This window comes from Strongylocentrotus purpuratus, unplaced genomic scaffold (assembly GCF_000002235.5).
Source record: "Strongylocentrotus purpuratus isolate Spur 01 unplaced genomic scaffold, Spur_5.0 spur5_scaffold_14, whole genome shotgun sequence".
In the NCBI taxonomy this organism is placed as follows: domain Eukaryota; kingdom Metazoa; phylum Echinodermata; class Echinoidea; order Camarodonta; family Strongylocentrotidae; genus Strongylocentrotus; species Strongylocentrotus purpuratus.
Window position 1 is genome coordinate 8,315,632 of NW_022145599.1, and position 18,657 is coordinate 8,334,288.

The 18,657-nt window shown below is 36.1% G+C and overlaps 1 protein-coding gene across 2 annotated transcripts; it reads right to left on the minus strand.

Moving 5' to 3' along the window:
• Positions 1–914: 914 nt before the first annotated feature.
• On the minus strand, positions 915–17,286 carry LOC591170 (eukaryotic translation initiation factor 3 subunit L). 2 transcript variants are annotated; one of them, XM_790748.5, is made up of 18 exons: positions 17,123–17,285; positions 15,908–15,950; positions 15,274–15,436; positions 14,397–14,476; positions 13,707–13,768; positions 12,583–12,652; positions 12,168–12,244; positions 11,726–11,806; positions 10,681–10,771; positions 9,925–10,082; positions 9,300–9,470; positions 8,619–8,752; positions 6,771–6,944; positions 5,875–5,932; positions 5,365–5,403; positions 4,352–4,444; positions 3,066–3,146; positions 915–2,569 (listed from the first exon to the last, which is right to left on the minus strand). In XM_790748.5, exons 1-18 carry the CDS (start codon positions 17,159–17,161, stop codon positions 2,531–2,533), a joined length of 1,653 nt encoding a protein of 550 aa, XP_795841.2. In that variant the 5' UTR covers positions 17,162–17,285; the 3' UTR covers positions 915–2,530. The 2 variants fall into 2 exon arrangements, with proteins under 2 accessions (XP_795841.2, XP_030839981.1); XM_030984121.1 differs by lacking the exon at positions 11,726–11,806 and having other exon boundaries at positions 17,123–17,286.
• Between the last annotated feature and the right edge of the window lie 1,371 nt (positions 17,287–18,657).

Here is an 18,657-nt window from a genome sequence, read left to right on the forward strand (position 1 = left end):
TTAAAATGCAGCCCAGGCCCCTCCCCTCCCTCCCTTAAATGAATGAACTAACACCCCTGCTGGCAACAGTTTATCCATGAATTCTAACCCCTCAATCGTGGAACTTTCTTGGGGCAGGTTTTTTCTTCTGATTATTTTATTATTAGATGGAATACAAAAGATTATATTTTCTATAAAATTGTGAGGCAAATAGAAAAGTGTCTTTCTCTTCCTGTTGAGGTACCATCTCTTGAACGCAATCATAAATAAGATCTCCTTTTTATATGACAAATATTTGACCATCTTCATTTTGAAATATCTAAAATTGAATATCAAACCGAGCATGACCTAAAAGTTTGTAAGCGACAGAGGGGATATATCCCTACTCCGAGTGCACTTAGAGCTGGTCAGGGCCAAAGAAGATTACCAAACTTTCCCACAATTTAAAATCACATATTTGCCAGCCCGAGTTTAAAAGAACCGTCAAATGAACATACAGTTAAAGCCCCTCTAGTGTTGGAAGCCCCAAACATTTGAAGGCAAAAATTTCACTTAAATTGTATCATAATGTGAAAGAAGATGTCTTTTAAGACACATTTCTGCAAGGATTTTCAAAATATGTGTTTGAAGTCAATTATTGATGAAAGAATACAACATTTAGGATTCCTGCAAACAAAAAACACAAATTAAGCATTCTTTTATCAATATTTGTCTTCAAAAACATTTTTTGGGGAAAATCTTTGCAGATGTGGATCTTAAATAACATCCTCTTTCACATTAAGATACAATTTAAGTGATATTTTGCCATAAATTTTTTTGGCAAATTCTGGGCTCCCAACACTTTATAGGGGCTTTAAACACTTGTTGAAAGCAAAATTCACAGGCACATACCAACACTAAGAGGCAAACTGAAGCAAAGTACACAGACAAAGAGATATTTTAATGTCACATTTGTTTATTTCATGATGCACTAGTAACATCATATCCTCAGATTCTGTTACACACATGTACAATGATTAACAAAAATATGGATCCATTGTACAGCGTTCTTTACCAGAGAATTTCAACAACTAAACTAGCCAATTCTAATACCACATAAATATGGATGAGACAGAATTACATTTTCTGTGAATGATCACATGCACACAATTATTAATGTTTATTTGATAATAAAATACATGCCCATGATTGGAAATGGGACTTAATAACAAAAAGAACATCTCATAAAATATCGGTTTGTTAATAGATGGTTAAAGATGGGCAAAGAAAAATCTTGAAATTTCTCATGCAAAGTCTTTCAAGACATGTTATTTCTTGCTTTCTTTAATAAATACCTGGTATATCAAGAGTCTTTCAAAATATATGCCAAAAGAAGATAATACGTACATGCACCTTTGTGAAACCATATGACTATCAAGGGTTGTATAATAAACTACTTTATCTATATAGTTATGTTTCTTAAAACTAATAACAGGATGCAAATGGAAAGAAAATCCTTCGGAGTTTGGCTTCTAAAGAATTCCTGAAACAGTTGTGTGACAAGAGGAAACAGAAAATATAACAGAAGCTTTTAACAATTCACACATCATCCAACCCTTTGCTTGTTGTAGAAACATTCCAATTGGTTGCCATTAGGGCCCATCACTAACAGGAGCCTGGGACACATGGGCGCCAAAAATTGAAGTCCAGACTCCCTATATTTTTACATAGGGCTCATGCATACATATTATAAAAAGTAGCATCTGGACCACCTTCCAAAGAAGTTAGTGTGGCGTCCAGGTCGTTCATAAAAATACCTTCATAATAATAACCTGCATAATAAATGGAATGTGTGGACTTGCATTAGATCAGTATGTTATTTAGTAGCTGCACAATAGGTATTAAATGATGTGAGTTGCCCCCCCCCCCCAAAAAAAAAAATCATAATTCATAATTGACTTACAGTTTGATATTCAGAGTTCTAAGCCAATACCTAAACCAACACTGCAAAGAACTTTCACTAGTATGACATAACAATCACTGAGGAGGAAATAACTTCCTGATGAGGTTAAGATTTGAAAATTTTTAAAAACTAGTTTTACCGAGTATTTCCAATGTGTTTCTTCCACCTCTCCTAAGGGTTTATGACAGCCTGGCATATCACAATATTTAATGTACAGATTATTACATTATTCTTTGCATGGTCCAATTGCATAAAAATTCAAATTATTCTTTTGAAAAGAGAAATGTAATACAGTATATTTGAAACATACTACTCGAAGAAATTCCATGCATATTAAATCATAACAATTCCAACATAAAGAATAAGGGAGGAAACTTGATCGGTGCATGCTTCCGGAAAATTGTCAAACATGTCCCCATATTGTCACACTTGTTGCTGCCACAAAAGCTACCACAACTTCTATCCAAACTACCTATTGTTCCCATTGTTGTGAAGAGTAGATGTTTCTTCCGCAAAAAGTTCATGTTGCAGCCATGTTACCCCAAAATCCTGACTGTTGTTTGAAGTTGACATCATTACTCGGATGTTTCTTTCTTTTAAAGTTGCGCACTAGTTTGAAGAGGCAATCTTCTTCAGATTCCGGTTCAGCTGAAAGAGAATGAGAAAATCAACGGGTCAATGTCTATTTTCAGCTAATGCCCACCACACACTATAAAATCCATACTAAGATCCAATTTTGAAAGAATTTGCAATTCCATTTGATAACGATCATTCAAACATGTAAATCTTAATGACCAAGGATCTGTCTTAAGATTAAGAAAATCTCAATTTCAAGAGATTTCATGCTTCCTTGGAAAAGGAAAAGCTAAATCGGCTCAGAATCGTGGTGACATCAGACCAGTAGTGGTATTCTAGGTGAACATAGCTTGGTATACTTTAAAGATCAATTAGCAAAAGTAGTACCCCCTGAAAATGTAATAATTGCCACACTAGTTTTGGATGCACTTAAGCCAGCCACATGGAAAAGCAATGTATCTTGAAGATATATTTAACACTGATTTTTTAACTGCCCAATAATTTCACCTAATGCTTTGAATTGTTTACTGATATTTTGAATTATTGTATGATTTTAAGACTGACTTACATCATGGAATTTGTGAATTTGACGAATGAAAAAATCACCATAGCGACGGGCCACCTTGGTATCTGCAATGTGGATCATCTCCTGCAAGATAGAAGTATAAAACAGATCAACTTTCATTTTCGTGTGTGCGACGAGAAAATTATGACAGAACAATTACAAGATTATAATCTTTGGGCAATCACATACTTCTTAAAACTTAAAGGGACTTGTTAACATTGTTCAGATGAGAGAAAATATTGCTAAGGTAGTGACATCAATGTTAGATATACAATTAAAGATAATCTAAAATTTTGAGTGAAAACAGACCATTATTAATGATAAAAATTGGGAAAAACTTATCTGATGGATTCCTTAATGCTCCCAACTAGGTTATTACAATTGAATTACATTTTAGGTGAATGTAAATCTTCACAAAGCTATGTATTGGTTCTATATACCATCCCAGACATTTAAGTGTGAAAAGATTTTAAAAGCCTGTCTATTGTCTTATTTTCATGGAAAAAACGGTTGTAAAAATTCAAAAATGGTTAGTGAATTTACTGTTAGAGGGTGTTGACCAGTGACACCTTCAAAGAAAACTGTAAATATCTTTGCGGTTTAAGAATTTTTTCAGGATTTTTACACGCTAAAGGGTCAGTACAGTAAAAGGAATATAATAAGTAACATTTCATACAAAAATTACGCATTTTTTTTTGTCAACCTTCAACAATGATACAGAATCACTTTAAAACTCAAGAGACTATGAATTACAGCTGTTTTCACGACATGGAACTTTGCAGATCTCGACCACTCACAACATTAAAAAGTTCATGCAGGAAAAATTTCAAGTTTTAGAGTATATTGACTAAAACGAAATCAATGTACTATATCATTACTGTAATTAGATGGCTTTGGACAATTTGTGAAATATATGAAAGGAATTTTGCACAGGCTGTAGGGCTTTCAATTCTACAGGACAGTGCCTAATATATTAAGCCTAATAGATATAATATCAAATTTCATCATAAATTCTAACAGCCCCATAATCTATGCAGCTTTTTGTAGTTCATTATTTAAACATGGGTGTATAGTTTTTCTCTTTTGATAATTAGAAATTAAAAATTGACCCCATCAAAGAACTTTTAATTATGCAAAACATAAAACATTTTCCTTCCTGCGGAAATAGTTACATATCACTTTGTTCATAGATAGAAAAAGAGAATTTGATATAAATATATTTCAAATAACTCACTCATCATCACTTACTTCTCTGCCACTAGATATATTTCTCATGAAATACTACTCACCCCGTCAATGTAGAAGTCTACCTCTGATGCAGACTGAAACTCTCCATCTAGACCGCTAGCCCCCTTGGTCCAGACCAAGTTCTTCATTTTGTGCTGCATAAAGAATTAAAGGTAAAGACCGGTAGTGGTGAAATTGCGATTCAAGGGTTTAGGGTGTAAAATATCCATTCAATATTGTTTAAATATTGCCTTCAGAGGTTTAGATGGCAATACTTCAACCTAATATCACAAAAAACAGAAATATATGCCCAAATGTTGAAGTGCATTCGCGATATCTATCCAGGCCGGTTCGATATAATAATTTACCAAATATATCAATTAGTAGGCGGTTTCCCGGCAAAATTTGTATCATCACGTATTAGTCAAAACATATTCTTTCACATGATTGGTATCACGAGCTTAGATTTCATTTTTAGAGAGGGGGGGGGGGGGTGTTTCCAAAACTGGTCTATACCTTCACCAATCAAAGAATGTTATCAGAATACGTGTGCAGCAGGGATAATAAACTTGTGCATTAGTTCAGTCGGATGAGAAGACAAAGATGATTTTCTTGTATGTTGAATATCTTGAACGACTTATATGTATATCCTGTGTACTTCGGGAATACATATATATGCATCAGGGAGAAAATGGCACTGAACAATTAATTGAAAGTCCAACAAAGGGATCGTTTCACCCCAGTCAAATTGACAATAAACCAAAGAATTTCTAGCTAGTGGGGGGGGGGGGGGGGGGGGGGGGGGTCTGAACGATGATTTTAAAGGAAAAAAATTGATTGCAGGTTGAATGTTATAAAACCTTTGTCTTCATATCATTCCTGTGAAAAACTAAATCAAGGCATAATAGTCCCTCATACACAGTGTGGGAGCTAGCTTTTATGCAATTACTTGCTTACTAAAAAATACAAATTACTAACAAGGATTGTCTACAGCTAAAAGGCATTACAAAAACTGTCTGAGATTCAAAAGAAACAGCAATCAGATACAGGTGACAATGGTGCGCAAGATACATACCTTGAAACAGAGAAGCTTTGTGCGGAAATTTTCCTCACTCTGTAAGAGAAAATGTTTACTTTATTAAAATCATATTTCAATGATCTCTATTTGGAAGACAGATACTGAAACATGAATACAAAAAACAAAAATACATCACAAATTTTAATTTACTTGTAGATCACAATTTGATTCATGTAAAGTTTGGAAAGCCCGTCTGTACTAGTTTGGTCAGGAGGGATTAGATCACTCAGCGAGGTCACTGCCAGGTGGCTTTCTCATCAACTCAGCTCTCAATTAACACAAGAAAAAGAGGATCATGGGGGACCAACGGGCACCACTTAGGCAAAACGCAAAACAATATTTACATATTTTGCATGGAGTCAAGTACATAAAACTAAAACATTACATATTTCTTCTTTTGGTCAACCTCCTCTTGGGTGATGAAATGAAATATCAGGATTAACATCATTTAAAATATCACTAATATATCCAACTCAAATGTTGTCGGAAAGTCAACAATAATCTTACCATGTCCAGGAAAATGGCCAGCTTGGAGACAGGCATTGTGGTATACAACTTCAAGAAACTTGACGGGGAAAAAATTAAAGAAAGTTTGAATTATATTTCTATCAAGCGTATATAATTGGAATGGATTTCATATGCACTAAACTAAAAGAATGTGGAGAAAAATAATTTCCTTAACAATTATCAGCTTCTTCATCATTGATTATTACAATCATATATCAATAGCAAATATAGCACTGCCCTGAACTAAAAGTATGTATAGCCGTTTGGTCTATGACCAGTTCGTCTACTACCCAATTTGTCTATTCCCCAATGGACAACTTACTATACACATGGTCTAATAAGCATTTAATCATAAATAATAACCATCATCAAATAATTATAAGACCTTATGGATGGTAGACAAAATGGGGATGAGACTTAATGGTTATTAGACTAAATGAACTATAGACCAAATGGGTAGTACACTTGATTGGAGATTAGACCATATGGAAATTAGTAGGATGACTATAAGCCTAAATGTTCAAAATGATAAGTAGACAAAATGAGCATCAGACAAAATGGGAATTAGACTTAAAGTTTATTAGACTAAATGAACTATAGACTAGTAGAATAGTAGACTGACTGGGTGTAGACCATATGGGAATATATCCATTGGGTAGGAGACAAACTGGTTGTACAGTCGAACCAGTCTACAGCGACCGCCCAAGGGAATCACAAAAAGTGGTCGTTGAAGACAGGTGGTCTTTGTAGACAGGTTCCTTTAGTACATTATTCAATGAGAAACCATTTTAAAGGGAAACAAAAAATGTGGTCTTTCAATTTCAATTTCAAATTTATAGACAGGTGGTCACTGAAGCTTGACTGTAGTTCAAACGGCAATTCACCAAAAAACCTACCTCCTGATGGTCTGAATAACGAGCTGTTGGTTGACCTCCTCCATGAAGACCTTGACCTGGAGGGTGAAGGGCTCCTTGCTGGAGCTCGGGTTTGCTTCCTCGTAGTTTGGTGGGACGGGAGACAGGAAACGAGGGCAGGCAGAGGAGAAACACTCCTCAAAGGTGGCCACATCTCTGCGGAGATCAATGACACATTGTGATCATTTAACATTTACAGTGAAACCTGTCTACAAAGACCACCCAAAGGAGACAAGAAAAGTGGTCTTTATAGGCAGGTGGTCCTTATGAACGGGTTTCTTTAGAACATGTTTCAATGAGAAACTATTTTCAAGGGAAACAAAAAATGTGGTCTTTGTAGACAGGTGGTCACTAAAGCAGGTTGGACTGTATTACAATGATAATATGTTTAAAAAAATGTTATTTCAGAAGGTTGCAATTCCCCCACCAAGCTTGGGCAAAATAATACCATAAATATTTAAAGAAGAAATTGCCAAGCCAGTGCCTAACATGTTTCCAAAGTCCTTTTAGCGTTACCTTGTGTAGTTATATAAACCTGTGGACGATTTTCTTTCCCTTCTCATTCCCCTTAAATTAATACAGGCACCACCCAGCTCCCGACAGTAATGGATTCAAGTTGATTAGATCGTACATGTATATCTGGCCTGATCCTTCCATCCAGTGCTGCTGATCAATTGTTATATAAATAAGTAATGATTTCAGTTTTCCCTCATATAATCAGAAGTATATTCAAAGCAGGACTCCACTACTTATAGCTACTTGTGTCCTCTATATAGCCACCAATGCTATTGATCCCTCATGGTCCCCTTTTTCTTATGTTAATTAAGAGCTGGGGTGGTATTCTGAACATTGTTGTAAGTTTTGTGTTATCTTTTGTTGTATCTTCCAGAGATAACACAGCGCTAATATTGTTGTAAGTTGGTATTCTGAACATTGTTTTATCCCTGTGTTATCTCTTGAAGGACCGCCTCTATCTTATCTTTGACCATTGATGACACGCCCATTTTCATGGACCCTACCAATCAAAATCTATTTTATATAAGCATGATAAGTAGATCAACCAATAGGAATACTTTATGCCATATCTGAAGATGCGCCTAGCGCATACTAATCTTGGGCGTAATTAGTTATTTGAGCACTTATTACGCGCGTCATCATTATGCGCTGTTGAATGTGGATCATGAAGACAAATCACGCTTTAACTATATTGGTTAAGATGAGAGCATTAAAATAGTCCCATCCTGGCATGTAATATCTTGGAAAGTTCTCATCTGTGATGTTTCCGGTCAACACACAATCTTCTTCTAACTCGTCTATTGGCACGAAGTTGGTTCTGGGCAAAAAATATTGCCGCCATTATATCACCACGAAAGATACAACAACCCCCTACCTGTTGTAAATATTGTTGTAAATACCATGCGAGATAAGATAAGATAAAAGATACAACAACTTTCAGAATACCAATTATCTCGACATATTATCTCCCGTGCGCATATGCAAATGAGGATTAAATGCCACTTTATTAATAATACGCACAATTACAAGCGCACCAAAGTATGAGCGCAGGCGCGGCCAATAAGATGAGAGAAAAGATACAACAAAAGATAACACAAAAGTTACAACAATGTTCAGAATACCAACTTTATCTTATCTTCAAAGATACAACAATATTAGAGATAACACAGGGTTCAGAATACCGCCCCTGATTTGATGAGATAACCACCTGCCAGTGACCATGCGGTGAGGTCTGATCCCTCCTGGACAAACTAGTGCAGATAGGCTTTAACTCAAAAGCCTTCCACATCACCTTCAAAAATAGTGTAAACTCACCCTCTCTGCATCTTTGTTAGCTTATCACCCAGCTTGTCCCTAAGCTGCATGTGCACGCTCTCATCAATACGCATAGGATGCAGGGTGAGTACCAGGGCCAGAAGCCTGTAGATCTTATCCTGAAGCTTCTTAATCTAATATATCAATCAGGAAAAGAGAAGAGATCGTACAGCTTTTTGTTGAATACAATGCAAATTGGATTCATTTGGCATAACAATAACTTGCACAAAATAACAGCTCATGTTTTTGTTGTATTTTTGATAACTTGTGCAATGTGTTTATGGTTTTTAGTTACAAAATCTAAGTCCTATTTTTATATTGCTGATTTTGTACATGTATATATCTTTTAAAGTGTTATCTATTGTGCCTAACATGTAAATATGAATGTTCCACCAATGGCTGTCTTTCATATAAAATTGTATTTGTATGACCCACGTTTGTGATATAATAAAAAACATTTTTGAATTGAATTGAACTAAATAAACCTTCATCATCACCATCAATACTACCACTGCCATCATCACCACTACCACCACCACCACCACCAACACCCTCACCATCATCACCACTACAGCCACAATCACCACCAACATCGCCATCACAATCACTACCACTACCACCACCACCACCACCACCACCTCCACCACCACCACCACCACCCCTACCACTATCTTTACTCACCACATCCACCTGGTAGGAGCCGGTGGTCAGCATGCGGTTGGTCCTCTGGATGAAGAGGAGGATGTTGGTGAAACTCCTGATGGAGTCTTGGTAACGTCTCATCATCAAGTAAGCAAAGCCAACGTAGTAGTAGGTACTGATCTGACATGCGGCCACTTTGGAGTACAATGTCTGCATAAACAAGTACAAGATAAATACTTGAGGAATTTTTTTGGTCTCTTCTTCTTATTATTAAAGATAATATATACCATTCTGGCATGGTTGTATGATACTGTTTCATCAATTTCTGACTGAACAAATAAAAACATATAGCTGTACTAGTTGCTAAAATAATAAACATTTAGTAACTGAAAAATGTAATATGTTTATAATCTAGAAGATTTCTAATCGCAACCTGGCACAACTAACCCAAAAGATAATGTCATAACTCATATACAGTCAAACCTGTCTATAACGACCACCCAAGGGAGACACAAAAAGTGGTCTTTGAAGACAGGTCGTCTTTGTAGACAGGTTCCTTCAGTGCATGTTTCAATGAGAAACCATTATCAAGGGAAACAAAAAATGTGATCTTTGTAGACAGATGGTCACTAAAGCAGGTTTGACTGTATCAGGTTAAACATACCTGTTCATTAAGCTGGATATGTTCGAGGACCTTGATGGCCTGGTAGTAGTCTCCCAGGAGAGAATGAAGACGCAGGAGACCAATCAGACTGAAGTACCCAAGCATCTTGTAGAGAGGATGACGGCCAAAATCAGACGATTCAGACTCAGGATCATCAACTGTAAAAACACAATATAAAACAGGGTTTAAGGGTCTATTGACAAATCATGATGCATCATTAGAGAAAAGGCTCAAAATGAAGTTACCTGAAAATGAAGTTACCTAAGGATGGAGTATGTCACTCTGAAAAATGTACTATCAAATTCAGTATTATGTGTTTTTGCATCAGCAATAAGGATAGTTCATAGCCATAACCATTCATGAGGTACCATGAGATAATGATTCTCAGAGTATTCTAAAGAGTATTAAACACTTTATTTTTTTCTTTAAACTCTCTTCTGGGAGTTGGTACTTGGACAATAGACTAAATGGGTAGTAGACTGATTGGAGATTAGACCATATGGAAATTAGACTAATGACTATAATGATACTCCATTTTATCAATTTACAAGCAATCTACTAAGGAGTGTAGAACGTGGGGAAGACTGCGGACATTCCAGGGCTAGCGCATCAACTTGGTTCTGAACCCGGGATCTCCCAGCTACAAGACCCCTGCTCTACCACTGAGCCATTGCGCCTCCTTTTCTTTAACAGTTTTCTGGAAGTACGCTCTTCTATCAATCAAACGTTTGTAATAAGCAATCACCAGTTTCTTACCTCCAGACCCGTACGCCTCAAGCTGTTGATTGATACCAGACTTCTCTACCAGGGAGTGCAGAACATTGAGAACACTGTGGACGTTCCAGATCTGATTAATGCAAAATGAAAATACGTTTCAGTTTCAAACTTGATTTTGGACAAAGCATACACAAAAAATGCATGATGGATAGGTAGGATCTTAGGTTTTTCTTCCCTTAACAAAATCCTTTTAATATATCTGATAGCAAGAGGGACCTTTTATTCAAATAACAATTTTAATTCAGGGCTCAACAGTTGGGCACCCAACATCTTTCTCAGGACCCTCTAAATTTCATAATTTTCAGATAGGGTGCATCCATACAGACTCAAAAAAAGTTCTGGAACCAGTCTGGACCTTCTCCCAAAATAGAACATTACATACATAAAAGGATGATCTTTTAAGGAGTCACATGCTCTAAATTATTGTTTTTAAGCACAAAGAAATCATTACTCTGTATTTGCAAATGGAACAAGTTGACTACATTAAAGAGCATGCCCAAACGGACACAACATTCTGAGGTTCGACAACACATTTCCTGGCAACAGTTGCTCGTCATCGAATTCCTATACTAACCGAAAAGCTAACATCGACCACGGACTAAATACTATCATAAACCTCACCTTACAAGTGGTTGTATTTCGAGCCTGAATCCTATATCTTTGATAAAACTATTGATTAGAGATGTTATCATGTACTGGGAGCAGACCGAGCAACCGTGTTGCATTTCACTTCTGCCCACCCAGACCGACATGCTGCTCCTATTCCTTGTTCATGTTCTTCTCATATTCTCATTATTTATTCATCTCTTGCCATTGTATTCTACTGTACTAAATTTACGAATAGTCAAATAATTAAAACCCCAAAGCAATGTCTCCCAAGCAAATGCCAGGTTGCCTTTCGATATACCTTTTCTCTCCTATTCTTCATGTACCGTAATAAACTTTGAATCAAATTAAAGAAAAGACAAGACAAAATTTGTTGATCGTGGAACTAGTAGGTCAGCTCATTCTCTACAATACATACCTTTGGATTGGCCTTCAGTACACCTATTTCATCTTCTGACTTTATTGAAAGTTTGCTGCGATACTTGCTGAATTCTTGGAACTTTAAAATAAAAAGAATAGAACACATAATGTACACAATCTTGGAGGAATACATTTGAAATATACATTGTCAGACAAACCCATTCTTTTCCACTTCTTCCTTTTTTCCCCGATCTTTTCAAGCAAGAAGTCCTTTGAAATCTCATCTTTATTTAAAGTGATTCCTTTTTTCAATTGCATTATTCTCTCCTAGTCTTTATCACTGTCTGCCTTTCCTTAATTTCCATCTCTATTATCCAGTCTCCCTCTATCTCTTCAAGCTATATTATACCGAACAAATTAACAATACCTATTCTCACAAATATTACAGAAAATGTGAAAGTATGCTTCTATTAAACATGAAATTAAAGTGATCTTCACACCTGATAGATGAACTCATCAATGATGTCCCACAGCCACTGATCCGGAAGCTTCAGGTCCACTGGACCCCCATTCGCATCTGAAATTATTTTGTACAAGGATCAATCAAGTTGTGCATACATGAATATATTGCACCGTTAGTAAATGTTATGGTAGCACATGAATAACCGCCATTTGTTATAATGATATCATAAATATTGCCAATGAAATTACAACTTCTGCTAGTCATCACAGACTTGTTACTTTATGTACCTATGACAAAGGGTTGCAATATATGAACAAGTGGCAAGACAAAACCTTCTGTGCATGGATAGAGTGATGTCTCTACGATACACTGAAATGACATCTCTGAACGTAATCCAGGCAATGTCAAAGTAAGATACAGTTAGTTGTTAAAAGAGGGAAACAAGAACTTACTGAGGATATAGTTGAAGAGATTACAGTAGTTGTAGTAAGACTCAAACCTCTGCTGCTGGTCTGGACCACTCTAAAAGAGAGAAGAAGAAAAACTAAATCGTTACATCATTTCAACGCTTTAAGATTCTTTTAACATCCAAGTTAAAAATAAGAACATTGAACAAACAGTAAATTGATGAGGAACAAACTGCCTTTCTTGCCTTCAGAAACCAGATGGCCCCTGTTTAAAACCCATGGGAATATGAGAAGTCAGTAGTCTATGGGTTAAATCTGACAAAAATTTTACTTTGACAACAGTCGAACTGGAGTTTAATTGTTCATCTATTCAAAATGGTTTCTTTTTAATAAAACTTTCATCGCTGCGTTTAGCCGTATTACAACAGCTTACAAACAAAATATATAAAACATATTATTACCCGTATCAGACATCTGAGCTGGTCATTTACAAAGCTGTATTGCCCTAGTTTTCAATGGCAGTGGGAACGGATGGGTATATTCTTTGTATTTTCCTTGGTCTCCCTGCCGGTATAGACTTTGCGTGTAGAGACGAGTGAAAATATACCTTTGTATTTTCCACGGTCTCGCATCCGGGCATCTTGTATTGACCACGCCGTATTTTGTCATATTAATTGCGCATCTATTATGCGTACGAGAACCTGCGCACTGTACACGCACTCTATTGTGACAAAATAATCACACCAAATGCACAGTGTTTGCAGTGTATCAAAAATTTTGTCAGGCACTAGATGCATAGTGCTGGTTTGACAAAGTTTGTCCAGTTCTTTGAGATTGTCATGGTGGATTTCTGTATTTGCTCTAGATGTCTGATTTGGATAACAATAAAAATATTGACTGGCTTTACTTTCGGGGGATATCAGAAATATTGACCGCGCTAAAACCATATTGCCCTCGTCTTTCGACTCGGGGCAATATGATCTGAGCTTGGTCAATATTTCTGATATACCCCTCAAGGCTAGTCAATATCATATAAATATAACATGATATATTGAATCTGAAAAATAAATCACCATAAATACAAGAATTATAGCTTATGCAACATATGGAAACATAAATTAGAAAGAAGTAGTATGTATTGGAGGTTGAGCTATTTATAGGTATCTTACCGGAGTCCTGGCCAATATATGCCTGTAGTAAAGCTCCTTGTAGAGGATGAGAAACACTTCATCTGCAGAGAAAAGAAAGATTCAAAGATACAAACAAACAGATTCAATGATTTAATAATTATTATTAAAAAAACAATGGATGTGTGAAGTACATTGATGACACCTGGACTAAACTATCTTGTAAAGAGTTTGGATTCATCTTAAGTTATGATTGGTATCAAACTCATCCGAAAATCTCATAATTTCATATGCTATGCCCCTACATATATATGTATATGTGTGAATCACGTCGATGACAGATATTTTCTTTTATCTGTTTGACTTTTAAACATTCTGATGAAAATGACTACAGATTATACTGTAATCAATGAACCCATAAACTCTAATCAATACACCTAGAACTTGCATTGGTCATCATGATTGGACATCACAGTGTTTTTTGCCATCGTTTACATAATCAACCACTTAATCAAAATTCTTTGTATTTTGATAAGTGAACAAAACATTTTCAATTAAAGTCACATCCTGGTTTAGTAATTGGATCAGGGATACCAGTGAGTTTTATACAATTAGCCTGGAATGAGACCAGTCAGACCACTGCATTTTTAAGCCCCATATATTTATACACTATAAAGCCTTGAAAATGGCACCCATGTTGTATGAATGGGTGTGTGTTTAAGGAGAACATACCATTATTCACGATTTCACCTACTATCTCAGCAGAGGGCCATGATGAATTTTTGAAGTAACTCTCTGATAGCTTGTTGAAACTGTGATCAAAGAAAGAGGATAATAGTTAATAAAATAACAAAAACAATCACAGGGCAGAGAAGTCCAATCAAATATAGTACCCCTGGGGGTGTTTCACAAAGATCCTAAGTCGAACTTAACTCTAAGTTGGACGTAAAATTTATGGAGAGCCATTCGTAGCCTTGAAATAAAATATATTCAAAAGCGAAAACTCGAGTATTTTAGACTTTTCATAAATTCCACTTCAAGAACATAAAATCTCATTGATAATAGAAAATATGAATGATTTGAATTACAATTTTATGTCGTTAAAAATAACTTTTACAAAATATTTTCATAGATGCTAACGGCTTTCCATAATTGTTAGGTCCAACTTAGAGATAAGTTCAAATTGGGATCTTTGTGAAACACCCCCTGGTGTTAAATGCATAAGTGCCCATTTGTGAAGTAACATCCAAACTAAGGCAGTAAGCCTCCATAGTCATACCTCAGCAACATTCCATCATGTACTTCATATACCTCAAAGACATCTAGACTAAAGACATCCATTCATATACTTCAATGGCACATATTTGTTATAATTCGACAGTTCAGAATAGCATACAAAGATTCATAGAAAATCAGGGAATAATGGTAAAACTTTGTGGCATGAAGTGGCATAAGAGGGTGAGAGACAAAAGTGACTGGTTGTTGTTGCTGTTATTGGTTTTTATGGCGTTCTCCATCGTCGTTGGATGATTTTCGCCATAAACTGGGATAGAGATACACAGAAATAAAAAATACGCTGAAGAAGGGAGATGAACTTCTTTCAACTTACGTCGTTTCATAGCAATGGTTGATGTCATAGACATTTTTATCTCGGATATGGCCCTGGAAATCTAGGAGAAATCTCTTGATGTCCTCTGGGACGATGTAGGTAGGGTTTGCTCCTCGGCGAGAGAAATCCTCACCGCGGATTGCAAAGTCCTTGCTAGGATCACCTGTAAAGTGGATGTCAAATTCATTTACACAAGTTGAATTATGAAATAATAAAGAGGTTTTGATAGAAATGTGCAAAATAACTCAAATTGAAAATGACAAAATCACTTAAAATATTTTTGCCCTTTTCTAAACTTGTATTTAAATGAAGCTTGTACAATTATGGTAGTTACACATATTAATAGACCCTATTATGAATTTTGCAGTTCTGTAGTACTAATTGCTTCACTCAAACTTTCTACACTCTGTAAGCATTGTCTTTGAAAAAAATTAATCTAGATTTTCTGATCTTTCTGCATTTTTTAGAGTAGCCACAGAATTCATTCTGGATTGTCTATACTCAAGGACATGTACTCTCTTCTTGATACTAAAGTCTGAAGGTTAAATTGAAAAGAAGCCGACTTGAAAAATATGATTTATCTTTAGGACCAGAACTGAAGACTAACTTTGATAGATTTAATCTAACAACTTACCTGTGTGTGATTCGTATCTGTTATCGTATCCATACTTGTCATACTGAAAGTGAGTGGACAGGGGAAGAAAACAATAGTAAAATGTGCAAAGCAATCAAGAAAAACAGATTTCACAAAAGACTATTTTTAATGAATCATCCGTACAAAACAGATTGACTGTCAATTTATTCCATGTACTAGCTTACAATGTTTTTAAGTTAATGATAGTATAGAATACTAGTTTGTGTTCTCTTAAAAAAACTTAAATTCTGACATGACACAACCCTAACCTTTGTACTTTTGAAATTTTCACCTATCAACACACATTTTTAGCACAAGTGACACAGGCCAATTGGCAATAGTTCTGCTGGTGTGCTTGTCTTGGTTTGGTCCACCCTGTTCTTGGTTTTCTTCTTATCTCCTCCTCCTCTTCTTCTCAGTAGGGGCACTGGTCTGAGAATGAGGATCGTTTTTTTCTTCGTAGTTCTGCGGGTGTAGAGTTCCCGATTCGCGCGCTGGCAATGCGAAAAAACAGATTCTGTGTAATAAAATACCCCCAGTTTACCATCTACTTTTATGGGTTGTCCATCTTCCCTAGGATTTATCGCTCATAACGTGAAAGTCTCTGTACAAAGTCAGTCATTGCAAAAATCTGTTCTCCGCATTGCCAACGGGCGGATCGGAAATAAGAATCGTCCGCGAAAATGCAGACGCGTCTATCCGTGTTTACGAAAGCGATCCTCATTTAAGCGGAGGATCCCTACACTCCTACTGCTTCTTTACCTTTATTACCAGATCTACTGGAAAAATGTATGTAGGGTCTAGTCATTTGTGCAGTCTGGTTTCCAGATTTATCTCCTTCTCAATCTCAATTCTCCTCTTCTTCTTGAAGTTCTTCTTCTTCTGCGAGTGTGACCAATGGTGACTTACACACACACACATGCAATTTACATAACGACTATACTTCAGGATTTATGGTACAGTTATATCACAAACTTTCAAATATCTAAACTTTTCAGGAAAAATATCTAAACTTTTCGGGAAAAATACCTAACCAGCTCTGACTCGTGAGACTGAGAGTGAGACGTGTCTGTCCATGTCCTTGATCATTGACATTGCATTGGTTAAAATATGACATCAAAATGTTACATATGGGACTAGGCCTACAACAGGGTGCGATACGCCAGGCTCTACATATGGCGTTATTTGGTCCAACTATCAACAGAATATACTCACCTTTGACTCCTTATAATCCTTCCCTTGATTATACGACATGTTGTATTCAACACTACTTCTAATAAAACGACTTCGTGGATACGTAAAATTACGTTTTCATTGATGGAAACTGTCGAAGATGGCACACATGTACGGACAGCCTGATAACAACCACGCATGCGCACGAATTATGCAGCTCAGGGCCCCGTCTTACAAAGAGTTACGATTGATCCAAATCAATCGTAAGTCCTCCAATCAATCGCAAGTTTGCAGTCTCCTATCTCTTATGTACATAGTTACGATTGATATCAATCGCAAATAAGTTGTGATTGATATCAACTCTTTGTAAGACGGGGCCCAGATCTCTAGCTCTCGTTCTAGCTCAAACTTTCACGTATGTAATGTGAAAGAATAAAAAACTTGGCTTGTCTTTCGGTTGAAAAGGAAACTTTTCAATCACCAGAGTCAGACCATAGGCATAATTACAATTACCACTGGCGTGTTGTTCGCTGGCTCCAGTCCCCCCCCCCCCCCACGAAAGATCCAAGTCGGCGAACCACCCCGCCAAAAAAAAAAAAGGAAGAGGAAATGAGAAAGTAGAAGAAAGAATATAGATAGGAAGGAACAGATTTATTAGCACTTTTTCCCCATGGAATTTTTTTTCTTTTTTTTCACGAGATCATAAATAAACACAATGCAGCTGTGGCACACTTTTTTAAAAGAAAAATATTGGGTGAAGATCAATAATGCATTCATTGCTGATGTGAATATGGTTTCAGTTAACTTAGCAGCTTATATATAGGGAGGCTCAATACATTACTCCCTCCTACTGCCCCCTCTGCAAGAGTGGCCAAGACAAAAAATTAAGAAAGAAAAAGAAAACTGGAAAAAATGAAGAAATCAAAAGTATACTTAAAAAATGAAGAATGGAAGAGAACGGAGGAGCTAGGTAAGGAGAGAGGACGAAAATGAGAGGAAAATAAAAGGAGAGAGATTTTTTAAATGAATAAAGAGAAAGAGAGAAAAGTGGGGGGTAAGAATACAAAAATCTTATCTAAAGTTAAATCATTGTTCTCTTTTTACTCAATTAAAAAAATAAAGGTTATAATCATTGCAATACACACAGGTTACGTGGACTCTTAAATTCCTCCCTAAATTAAGCCAATTATTTTAAGAATATTCAAAGAAATTCCAATCAAACAATTTCATGAAAGCTTAAAACTTAATCCAAATAATTTGACCGCCCTCAACTTTACAATTGAAGTAAAATAGAAAAGCATGTATTGACTCTCACCGCCCCATCTGGTATTGTCATGAAAATAAAGAATACAAACATAGCACAATCAATACAAAGAATACAGAATACATCAAAACAATAGAAAATGTACAACGATAAATAGGAATGATCTAAACCTTTGGCGATGCTAATCATAAATACAATATGTTTATGAGTTATTTACCATTCAAAGGTGTCAATCTGTTAACCTCCAATATTATATTCTTAGATGAAAGGGGAACCCTGTCTCATATGCCTAGCGTATCATGAGCATTTTCGC

Excerpts from the sequence above, each read along its gene's own strand:
- LOC591170 (XM_790748.5), bottom strand. The coding sequence starts at position 17,161 with ATGTCGTATAATCAAGGGAAGGATTATAAGGAGTCAAAG. Across the intron at positions 15,951-17,122 it reads AGGATTATAAGGAGTCAAAG|TATGACAAGTATGGATACGA; the intron begins GTGAGTATATTC and ends ACTCACTTTCAG. Across the intron at positions 4,445-5,364 it reads CAAAGCTTCTCTGTTTCAAG|CACAAAATGAAGAACTTGGT; the intron begins GTATGTATCTTG and ends TTCTTTATGCAG.